The sequence below is a fragment of the Mytilus edulis genome, chromosome 7 (genome assembly GCF_963676685.1).
Source record: "Mytilus edulis chromosome 7, xbMytEdul2.2, whole genome shotgun sequence".
NCBI lineage: Eukaryota > Metazoa > Mollusca > Bivalvia > Mytilida > Mytilidae > Mytilus > Mytilus edulis.
In genome coordinates this window covers 31,922,295-31,935,018 of record NC_092350.1, presented here as the reverse complement: position 1 = coordinate 31,935,018, position 12,724 = coordinate 31,922,295, and the positions used below count along the sequence as shown (strand labels likewise).

Here is a 12,724-nt window from a genome sequence, read left to right as displayed (position 1 = left end):
ATACTATTTATTTTTACTTCGATCTTTTTGGAAATAAACTGAATTATTTCAGTTTGGTGGGATTGTAACGTGCATGAAAATAATACTGAATCTTTTCAGTTGCTAAGCAATGTGGCTTTAGCAAATGTAGAAACTAGGATATAGCGAGGATTTGGATTAAAGTGACATTTTTGTCATACAGCTGGAATAGGGTTGTCTTGTACGAGTTGTGACTAGAATAAAGATAACAGAAGAACGTACACTCATTATCTTAGCTGTTGTTGGAAGCTGCTTTCGGTGGTGTATACAGAGGCAATTTTGGAAATACCTTAGGTGCTAGAATGGCGCGAGAATAGGTATATATTTTGCGTATACATTTTTATTGTAAACCTTAATTGGTTCACCATGGGTATGTTGTCCACATGGCTAAGAATATTGTTTGGGGATTACTGGAATACAATGAATGATTTATTATTACAGTCCAATTGTTTTATATGACTTTCTAATTTTTGAATATATTTAATAAACAAACAATCAGTTTGTATGGATTCCAGTATAGAAATGTGTTTTTATATGGTTAAAGTAATACCATGGGCTATATGCTTTCGGTGACCTATAAAATTACATATTGGGGCACCCGATCAAGTGGTGCAGTGCTTGCGTATATAGACTTTTTAAGACTCTTGGTGAGTCAGGATTTTATAAGAAGAATGTGCTTCTTAATTTATTCCAGTGTCTGACAGAATATAGGTGGTAAAACTGAAACTGTTTCAGTGCGTGGATAGCTGGCCACAATGAGGGAACATATTGGATTTTATATTGGCCTTTTTGCCGATAAGTTTAACGTAACTAAACCACATGGAATTATAAATGTTGGGGAACACTTACTTGGACTACTTTACAGATTTGGAAACTCTACTAGACGAATTTTACCTTATTTACCTACCTGGAACCTTGGACAAGATGTGTGCCTGGATGCTCCGCTCGAACTTTATAATTGGATTCCTTACTCCGTGATGATGTCTCGTGATGTACATGTATTTGTGACTTTTGAACATTAAGTGAATGACCGAATATCTTGAACTATTTTTCAAATTATTTATTGACATTAACAGTAAATTGATTAATTTGTTGCTAAAAATATCTGTCTGTATTCTAAATATTGGTAAGTATATATCTCACCGATCTTTGGAATAATGTGTGGGCACATTATGTCTTAAGAGAGGGGGAGTGTAATGGTGGTCACTTTGTTTACTTGTCTATATTCTATTTATTTGGGGAAATTGGTTAACTTTAGTATGACTTATAGTTCCGTAACTCTTTCTTCCGAGACCGGCCATGAAATTATCCTTGTCGGGACTTCCTGTTCTGGCACGTGCCCCGCCGGGCTCGTTGTCCATAGGAACTATAAGTATGACGTCACTCACCGGGTTCGGGGCAGTCTACACGAAGGATTTGAAATGAGCAGACGCTCATATCGTTTGGCTTTCAAATATGGAACTTTATAAGGACAAGTAGACTAGCCACCACCGTATTTTAGTATATTTATTTATGTAATCGTATGTTCAATCATAATGTATGTCTTCAAATAAACATCTTGTTTATATTTACGTAGTTTTACGTACTTTGTCTAATATCCCAGAACTTGGGTAGACAACGGGAAAACGAAGCCAGTGGAAACTTCCACTCCCGTTACAAAACAGACAGAATGAGAAATTTCATTTTCAGTTTTAAGTTTCAGAAAATTCATCAATAGAAGGCAGGTATTACCTGTGGCCTTTGATCATGATGACAATTTTTTTTAACCATTTGGTCAAAATCATTCACAAAACACTAAGCATTAAGGTAAACATCTTTATATTCTTAGGGTGTCATCTTATTTTTAAAACAGTGAAAAACCTTAATTTACTTTATTTTTTAGCGCACTACAACAAAATCTTTAAAATGGGAGTGAACATGAAAAGGGGCAAACAATCAGATTTAATAAAATGGGTTTTGGTTACAGTGCTGGATCCCAGGCTCTCAATCCTGTCTTTTAGGCAAAAGAAATTTCATTACATTTAAATGACAATTCCCACCCTCCCACACATCTCTACATACCTTGTGCCGTAGTTTAAACTAGAGTGTCGTATTATGCATTAGTTTATTTTCTGTTCAATTTAAAATCAACTTCAAAATTGTTATTGAAAACTGCTTAATTTAATACCTCAAATCAGTACAAACAAAATTTAGTTCAGATCTACATAGTACATTTCTTACTCCACTGATAGTGGTTTAATTTCATGTTTGTCCCCAGCTTAAAGCTAGGGGGCCGGGAGGCAAAGAAATAAGGGGTCAATTTATTTAGCACTCTCATGTGAACATTTTTTTTGTTGAACAAGTTGGAAAATAAATGCCAATAAATAGAAAATTTTTACCAGTACTGTAAATTATGACCTTGGAAATCTTAATAACATATCATGGAAACTTTGCTTTGTAAGCGCTTTTATGTGTACAATTCTTGCCAGAAATTTATGAAACTTTTATCATCATGATCATAGGTTTATGTCAGCGATGCCTTTGACACTTTCTAAATAAGTGACAATCAAATGTTTTTGGGATACGATTGCTTTCAAGCAATCTGTAGAATTTTACCGTTGACTCAGGGCTGCATTCCCTCACGTCAACTGTTTTATTCTAAACATTCAGCAACATCTCAGATTCTTATGATTGTTTTGCTTTAAAAGGTAAAAACAAGCAAAAGCAATGAAAAGGATTGAACATAAACAACTTTCCTGTAATGTTCTTCTCATAATCTTCATGTTTGATATTTCCTTTGACTTATATGCGTGTTTTTAACAACACTTAATTAAGCAGTATTTATATTTAGTGCTTTTATAAATTTAGAAACTCGTCAGAGGGAATTCCCCAGTTTTGATAAATGCGAGAGTTCTCTGACAGATAATTCTATTTCTGTCATATAAGAACTGAAGTGGAGTTTTTCTATATTTTACCGTTATGAAATTGATATTTGATACTGTACTCTCATAAAGAAATGGAGAACCATTCATCATATCATTTAATAAATGTTCTTGTTCCAAATCGCAAGTTGCGGGTTTGTTTATGTATTAATGCGCATGCATATAGTTTTCTTGATTTCAAGGGGTATCAGATTGAGTGGTTGCTCTGGATTCCACGCTTCATTGATTATTTTGAAACTCATGGGATTCTTTCTATGTCTGACAGCTATTGAGGGTTATTGTTGTTGCATAATTTTAAATCATATGCATCATTTAAATTAAATAAATGTAGGTTTACCTATAACACCCCTTCAGCTAAAATGGAGTCTTCCATATTATCGTTTCGAGTATTTCCAGTCAAAATCAAGATACAATACGACTCAAGAAAAATTAACTCGTTAGATGTCGATAAACGTCATATTAATATATTAAGAACGATCTCAATTTAAACAGAGGAGTGTGTACAGAAAGGAGTCATGCCCACTGACCCAAAGGAAATTAATATTTAAAAAGTTAGAAATGGGGTTCCTCCTAGAATTAACGGTGATAAGATACGAAGTGAAATACCTTCTCTCACTCTCAGTGACTGCTGTGGAAAGTAAACTTGGAATTGATAGTTCAAAAATAAAACACAATAAGTACATTGCTCATACACTTGTATCCGGGATTGGCTATTTTTAAAGTTGAGTGACTATTCAGATTATTACATTTTGCATGTGCAGTCGAATTAGTTTTGAAAATAATACTATCCAGCTGTACCAGGGCTGCCAAAAATGCGCTAGACTCACGCATGTTCATGCTTTTTTGCGGCAGTATCCTTGGATCTTTTTTTCCCTCTTTGATCTTTTCAATTTTGGCCAAATCTCACGCATTTGCTTAAATTATGAAAAGTTGGCAGAACTGCTATACATGTGTCAATGAAAACTATGGCAATCGTATCCCTCAGAGCATTCTGCTCTTTGATTCTAAAATGTTTTATGCCCCTTAGTAATATTAGTAAAAACAGAAATTGCATTGCATTGGCTCTGATTTTGAAGCTTTCATTTCTCTAAAAATTTGTTAAAAAATTAAGAAAAAAAGAGTGTTTTTTGTAGTTATTGCCCTTGTACCTGTAGAATATGTGCAACATGGTGGACATTAGAACTCAGATCTGTTATTGTGTTTATTTCTTATGATTTTTATTGCCCTTTTTGGTACGATTGTATCATCTACATGTATCCTTTAAAATTATCAGTTTATGCACACTTTTGAATATAAATAAATGCAGTGTTACACTCATTTCAGCTCCAGATGTTGAAATAAAAGGACTGTCTGACATAAGATGGAACAAGCTTTATCAAGAAGACGTGAAGATTACAAAGTACTGTGTGGTACCTGTCCAGATGAACAGTGTCGTGCCAAACTATTTTTCCCAGCTTATGATAAAAGTATAGAATGTACAAGTTGTGGTCAAAGACATGAAAAATCCACCCTTCAAAATATTGCTGAGGTGACAAATCCAAGTGTCGCCTTACATAATATCCTTAAAAATATTTTATTAGGAAATGTCAAACCCAAAAAAGGACCAGATAATGTCAAGGTGTTAGGGTTATCTAATTATGTCTGTAAACTGGTATCGCCTATATTAACAAGATATGGGATGTGTAAGAAGACAGGTAAAGCTCAGTTACTGACTGAACTTGGACAACCTCCTGTATTTGATTGTGGTAAAATTTTAGGTGATCGTGCTTTTGTTATTGATGAAGAGAATTTATCTATTACTGGCTATGGTAGAGATAAGTCTGGTAGCCTGAAATACTTATCTGGTACCCTGGATGTTATTAAAGATGTCAATGATGGAGAGGAGAGACTGGTAGCTATACATGCTGATGGAGATGGTCATTGTTTGGTCCATGCTGTGTCACGTGCCCTGGTTGGGAGGGAGTTGTTCTGGCATGCCTTACGTGTGAACTTGATGAATCATTTCACAGAAAATTTAGACAAATATAAAGACTTGTTCAAAGACTTTGTAGACAGAGATGAATGGAATGACATTATTCAAGAATGTCATCCAGAGTTTTGTCCACGAGATGGTGAACCTTTAGGTTTAAGGAACATACATGTGTTTGGATTAGCCAATGTACTGAGAAGACCAATTATATTGTTAGATTCTATAGAAGGAATGCAGAGCAGTGGGGACTATTCAGGTAAGTTGAATATGAAGTACCGGTAGACCTTTTCAATAAAATAGAAGTAGTCCTTTAAATTTTCCAAATGAAAAATTGGACATTTCTCATGTGAGAGTAATGATAATTCCAAGTTCATAAAAATTGTTATATTATGCTGTGAATTTTTCAAAATAAGTTTAATAAGTAAAACATTGTAAATATAAATCTATGGAACTTTGCATCATTCATCAACAAATACAAATGAAATAATACAAAAATATATTAAGTTTATGAAAAATTCAGTACATTCATATCTTTTAAGAAGTGCAGTAAACATAAAATTACAGTTTGTGTACATCAAAAATTGTAAGAGCTCTCATTCCTACATTTTTAGTGTGTTTTTTAGGGAAATTCATTTCAAAGGTTTACATTTTAAATAAGCAGTTCAGAAAACATGAATAACCTTTTAACATGAAATTGAAAACTATTTGTGTTATTGCCCTTGGACATACAATATGAACATTGGAAAGCTGTTCTTATATTTATTTTATGTTTGAAAAGGAAGTTGCTGTGACAAAATATTCTTCATTGATCATATGTTTCAACCATATTTGTAAGAAGATTTTGTTTATATAGGTGTTGAAAGTCCACTAACATTTTTTATATTTATACATTGTTTTGATAAGATGTTTTTATGGTATGTCAAGCTTTTTTCATTTTCTCTTTACAGCTGTTTTTTTACCAGGACTTATAAAGCCTGAGGAATGTAAAAGTAAAGATGGAACTTTGAACAAACCAATTTGCATTGCCTGGAGTAGTGTAGGCAGAAATCATTATATATCTTTGGTTGGTATAAAAGGTAGGTACCTTAGAATGAAGATCAATTATTTGGTTTATACTAGTTTGACAGAATGAAGATCAGTACATACACATTGTTTGAAGATCAAAGACAATACAGATACATCGGTCTGTATATATGACTGTAGTTCATATTTCAGTTAAAGACAACTCTTGCTACTTGTTCAAAGTCCAACCTGTATCAATTTATTGTGAAAGTGGGACACTTCCTTCCTACATTCCATTGTTTGCTACTTCATATTTAGGTTCAATTTGTGGTCCAAGTTTTTCAGACATCAATAATTTTGCTTTTAATAGATCAGAGACATGTATTACAACTTAGTTTAGTTTGTTTCCAATATCTATATTCAGTAACACACTCCATGATTGTTGATTGAATTCAAAAACTTGCTTGAAATGTTATTCCAAAAATTAAACAGTTTCATCATACAACAGAAAAACAGATATACAAGGTGTGGGTCGTAAAGCTCTTATAATCATGTTTCCTCTTCATTTTATTAGCATCACCAGTCATTATGTTGTGACGGGATTGCTTCCCTTAGAACATTTAGTAAATACTTAGTCAGCCGTAAGCGGTTGAGCTAAGGAAGTACTTCTTTAGCTCAGTCGGTTAGCGCGCTGCCTTGTAACACAGAGGTCCCGGGTTCGAGTCCCGGTGAAGACAAGCGATTTTGTAATGAAATTCATGCTCTCCGGTTACATTGGCGCCCAACTATAAAACCCACGGTAGTTAGAGAGGAATTCTAGCTAGGGTATGTTTGTGTGAGAGTCATAATGGTATGATGACTCTTGAGGTGGGGGAAGTGTGACGGGATTGCTTCCCTTAGAACATTTAGTAAATACTTAGTCAGCCGTAAGCGGTTGAGCTAAGGAAGTACTTCTTTAGCTCAGTCGGTTAGCATGCTGCCACAGAGGTCCCGGGTTCGAGTCCCGGTGGAGACAAGCGATTTTGTAATGAAATTCGTGCTCTCCGGTTACAATGTATTTATGTCACTGCTATGTTTTACGTTTTACTAGCATTCACTAAACAGCAGATTGATTATATTTTAAAGATTGTTTGTGGTAGCTGATAGATGAGAGAGAAATGTTATCTTTTATGTACATGTTGAAAGTGGTATTTTATATGACAATTGAAAAAAAACAAAAGAAAAAATAATAAATTTAAATCTTATTTATTAAGATAATTTCTGTCTTTATATATCCTCTCTTTCTATACCCTGTAATATTTCTGTATAACAAAACTGTATTTGTTTTTTCAGGTAAACCACCACCTAAACTTCCTCGCTACATGATCCAGAAGACATGGGGCATGCCAAGTACACTGTTAGATAAATATATTGAGTTAGATGAGTATGGTCATTGTATAGTTGGAGGGGACAAATGTTTATCTGTAAGTTTATTTCCAAACAATAAGCAAGATAAAATTCATTGGAATATATCATAAGATATAAAAAGCTAAACTTTCCTCAAAAGCTGCACACCAGAGGGACAGTCAAACTCATAAATCGAAAATAAACTGACAACACACAGGCTAAAAAATTAAAAGGACAAACAAACAAACAATAGTATACATGACACAACATAGAAAACTAATGAATAAATAACACGAACCCCACAAAAAACTAGTGGTGATCTCAGGTGCTCACAAGTTCACAACATAAAGATAGACTTGTACATTTTGCATATCTCAAATTATAGTTTTTGGCTTGTGACCCGCAATACCAAACAGACAAGTCACAGGCAGTTTCATGTGCCTTTGTAGTGTCAATTACATATTAGTTATAGTCCTGAATAAAAAGTAATAAAATCGAGAATGGAAATGGGGAACTACATGTAGCATAACTGTTGCTAGTATTCACATGTATCTCTTTATTTGCATAAAAAGTATTTGATAATAAAACTTGAAAGTGCTATTTATTAAATTTTACAATATGTGATTTACCCCTTATTTGAAATTAACTATTAAACTAAGTTTCTTTTTGAATTGTCATAATATAATAGTTTTCATATATTTGTTTTATTTCAGGATAAATATCTGAGGCATCTTGTGTCCGCCATGGAAGAAGTTTACTTTGAAAAACATGGTGTGCATCAGCAACTTGTAGCAGACGTCCACCAGTTTATGTATAAAACTTCAGGTATGAAACATTATTTAACAGAATATTTGTGTTTAAAGAAAGATGGAAATTGACCTTGATACTTCAAGCTTTTTAACTGAATGCAACCCTTTCCACATTTTATTGATTAGCTGTTTAAGCTACTGAACAATTTGAAACAATTCAAATTCAAATTCTTTATTAACTTTGAGCCTTACGACTCACCAGTGTATTAAAATACAGTGTATACATATGGCATATTACAAATGATCTAAACAATATGTATAAATAACAATACATGCAATAGGTAAAACTTAAAAAGTTTCATGATTACAAAATATCTTTACAACAAACTGTTTCTTAATTAAAAAGAGAAAATGTGCATCAAGCTTTTTAACTGAATGCAACCCATCCAGAGCACCTGATAATATTATGGGTTTTGATGAGAGTTATTAATACTTAAGATATAAAAAAAAAATCTGTTTCCTGTTCCTTCATCATTGTTTGATGTTGGTCAGTGTACCTTGCTTGACGTGCATGTTGCTTTTTATATGACCACAAAAATTTTAATTTTTCGTCGTATATTGCTATCACGCTGGCGTCGTCATCGTCCTGCGTCGTCCTGCGTCGTCGTCGTCCAAAACTTTTTGTTTTCGCACTCTAACTTTAGTAAAAGTAAATAGAAATCTATGAAATTTTAACACAAGGTTTATGACCACAAAAGGAAGGTTGGGATTGGTTTTGAGAGTTTTGATCCCATCATTTCAGGAATTAGGGGCCAAAAAGGGCCCAAATAAGCATTTTCTTGGTTTTGGCACTATAACTTTAGTTTAAGTAATTGGAAATTTATGAAATTTTGACACAAGGTTTATGACCACAAAAGGAAGGTTGGGATTGATTTTGGGAGTTTTGGTTCCAGCAGTTTAGGAATTAGGGGCCAAAATAGGGTCCAAATAAGCATTATTCTTGGTTTTCGCACAATAACTTTAGTATTAGTAAATAGAAATTAATGAAATGTAAACACAAGGTTTATGACCACAAAAGGAAGGTTGGGATTGATTTTGGGAGTTTTGGTCCCAACAGTTTAGGAATTACGGGCCCAAAGGGTCCAAAATTAAACTTTGTTTGATTTCATCAAAAATTGAATAATTGGGGTTCTTTGATATGCCGAATCTAACTGTGTCTGTAGATTCTTAATTTTTGGTCCCGTTTACAAATTGGTCTACATTAAGGTCCAAATAATACTCAACTAGAGAACTGCACTGTATTGGAAGAAGAAAGGGTCCAAAATTAAACTTTGTTTGATTTTGACAAAATTGAATCCTTGGGGTTCTTTGATATGCTGAATCTAAAAATGTACTTAGATTTTTTATTATTGGCCCAGTTTTCAAGTTGGTCCAAATCAGGGTCCAAAATTAAACTTTGTTTGATTTCATCAAAAATTGAATAATTGGGTTTCTTTGATATGCCGATTCTAACTGTGTATGTAGATTCTTAATTTTTGGTCTCGTTTTCAAATTGGTCAACATAAAGGTCCAAAGGGTCCAAAATTAAACTTAGCTTGATTTTAACAAAAATTGAATTCTTGGGCTTCTTTGATATGCTGAATCTAAACATGAACTTAGATTTTTTATTATGGGCCCAGTTTTCAAGTTGGTCCAAATCAAAATCCAAAATTATTATATTAAGTATTGTGCAATAGCAAGAAATTTTCAATTGCAGAGTATTCAGCAATAGCAAGAAATCTTCAATTGCACAGTATTGTGCAATAGCAAGAAATTTTCAATTACACAGTATTGAGCAATATTAAGAAATCTTCAATTGCACAGTATTGTGCAATAGCAAATATTTTCAATTGCACAGTATTGCGCAATAGCAAGAAATATCTAATTGCACAATATTGTGCAATAGCAAGAAATTTTCAATTGATTGGAGTTATCTTTCTTTGCCCAGAATAGTAGTTGAATCAACTTAAATCATTGTTTTATACAATATACAATGTATATTTTTACTTTTACTACCAACTGATAAATTAAAACAATCTTTACCATTCAGTGATAACAAGCACTTTTTTACATTTTAATATTTTATGATGTATTTAAATGAGTAGTTATTGCTATTTCTTCAATTTTTTTGAGAGGATTAATATTCAACAGCGTAGTGAATTGCTCAAAGGCAAAACAAATATTTTAAGTTCATTAGACCACATTCATTCTGTGTCAGAAACCTATGCTGTGTCAACTATTTAATCACAGTCCAAATTTAGAGCTGAATCCAGCTTGAAAGTTGTGTCCATACTTGCCCCAATCGCTCAGGGTTCAACCTCTGCGGTCGTATAAAGCTGTGCCCTGCAGAGCATCTGGTTTCCCTTTGGTTTCTGTTACATTGTACCTGTTAATCCCAGATGTAAAAAATAAATTCAAACGGACAAGTAATCAATGATTCTGTATTTTGTAGGCATTGTTGGTGTACTACCTGAAGAAGTGTTAAAGACAACTCAGAGAGCTGTAAGAGAGAAAAAGTTATACCGCTGTCTTACTTGTGATGGTGTGATGGAATATATACTGCCACCAGAATGGTTCCGCAAGGGAGGAAGTCTGTACAATATAGCAATAAAAACACAAGGAGCTCTCAAACCGGATAAAAAATATCAATTTCCAATGCAAGGTAAAATATTGCTTTACCATTAGATTTTGTAATAAATTTTTAAAATGTTGGTTAATTAAATTACTTATAACCAAATTTTAATTGCAAACATTTTTGTTTCTTTTTTATGAAAGATTTTTTTTGTTCTATAGCCATATGAAACTTTCTATGTGTCACTGATAACATGTTATATAGTGAAAAAAAAATGACATTATCCTTGTATTTACAGGAGTTGTATGTAATTATGATGCTGAAAACGATGTGCTGATACCTGATATGGCAAACAGTCAACTTAGTATCTGTTCCTTCTGTCAAGGGTAAGTTTGTCTTATTACCAGATATGGCAAACAGTCAACTTAGTATCTGTTCCTTCTGTCAGGGGTAAGTTTGTCTTATTACAAGATATGGCAAACAGTCAACTTAGCATCTGTACCTTCTGTCAGGGGTAAGTTTGTCTTATTACCAGATATGGCAAACAGTCATCTAAGTATCTTCATTCTGTCAGGGGTAAGTTTGTCTTATTACCAGACATACAAACAGTCAACTTAGTATCTGCTCCTTCTGTCAGGGGTAAGTTTGTCTTATTACCAGATATGGCAAACAGTCAACTTAGTATCTGTTCATTCTGTCAGGGGTAAGTTTGTCTTATTACAAGATATGGCAAACAGTCAACTTAGCATCTGTACCTTCTGTCAGGGGTAATTTTGTCTTATTACCAGATATGGCAAACAGTCAACTAAGTATCTTCATTCTGTCAGGGGTAAGTTTGTCTTATTACCAGACATACAAACAGTCAACTTAGTATCTGCTCCTTCTGTCAGGGGTAAGTTTGTCTTATTACCAGATATGGCAAACAGTCAACTAAGTATCTTCATTCTGTCAGGGGTAAGTTTGTCTTATTACCAGACATACAAACAGTCAACTTAGTATCTGTTCCTTCTGTCAGGGGTAAGTCTGTCTTATTACCAGATATGGCAAACAGTCAACTTAGTATCTGTTCATTCTGTCAGGGGTAAGTTTGTCTTATTACCAGATATGACAAACAGTCAACTTAGTATCTGCTCCTTCTGTCAGGGGTAAGTTTGTCTTATTACAAGATATGGCAAACAGTCAACTTAGCATCTGTACCTTCTGTCAGGGGTAAGTTTGTCTTATTACCAGATATGGCAAACAGTCAACTAAGTATCTTCATTCTGTCAGGGGTAAGTTTGTCTTATTACCAGACATACAAACAGTCAACTTGTATCTGTTCATTCTGTCAGGGGTAAGTTTGTCTTATTACCAGATATGACAAACAGTCAACTTAGTATCTGTTCCTTCTGTCAGGGGTAAGTTTGTCTTATTACCAGATATGGCAAACAGTCAACTTAGTATCTGTTCATTCTGTCAGGGGTAAGTTTGTCTTATTACCAGATATGACAAACAGTCAACTTAGTATCTGTTCTATCTGTCAGGGGTAAGTTTGTCTTATTACCAGACATACAAACAGTCAACTTGTATCTGTTCATTCTGTCAGGGGTAAGTTTGTCTTATAACCAGATATGGCAAACAGTCAACTTAGTATCTGTTTATTCTGTCAGGGGTAGATATGGCAAACAGTCAACTTAGTATCTGTTCTATCTGTCAGGGGTAAGTTTGTCTTATTACCAGACATACAAACAGTCAACTTGTATCTGTTCATTCTGTCAGGGGTAAGTTTGTCTTATTACCAGATATGACAAACAGTCAACTTAGTATCTGTTCCTTCTGTCAGGGGTAAGTTTGTCTTATTACCAGATATGGCAAACAGTCAACTTAGTATCTGTTCATTCTGTCAGGGGTAAGTTTGTCTTATTACCAGATATGACAAACAGTCAACTTAGTATCTGTTCTATCTGTCAGGGGTAAGTTTGTCTTATTACCAGACATACAAACAGTCAACTTGTATCTGTTCATTCTGTCAGGGGTAAGTTTGTCTTATTACCAGATTGTGGCAAACAGTCAACTTAGTATCTGTTCT

General features: G+C 33.8%; 1 protein-coding gene across 1 annotated transcript in view; it reads left to right on the top strand.

Moving 5' to 3' along the window:
* LOC139482631 (deubiquitinating protein VCPIP1-like) overlaps positions 1-12,724 on the top strand; it is a 30,987-nt gene that overhangs the window by 1,659 nt on the left and 16,604 nt on the right. The window contains exons 2-7 of the mRNA XM_071266559.1: positions 4,263-5,164; positions 5,856-5,984; positions 7,243-7,373; positions 8,010-8,121; positions 10,537-10,746; positions 10,955-11,042. Coding sequence (XP_071122660.1) covers positions 4,300-5,164; positions 5,856-5,984; positions 7,243-7,373; positions 8,010-8,121; positions 10,537-10,746; positions 10,955-11,042 — 1,535 coding nt within the window. The 5' untranslated portion in view covers positions 4,263-4,299. The remainder of the gene's footprint in view (positions 1-4,262; positions 5,165-5,855; positions 5,985-7,242; positions 7,374-8,009; positions 8,122-10,536; positions 10,747-10,954; positions 11,043-12,724) is intronic.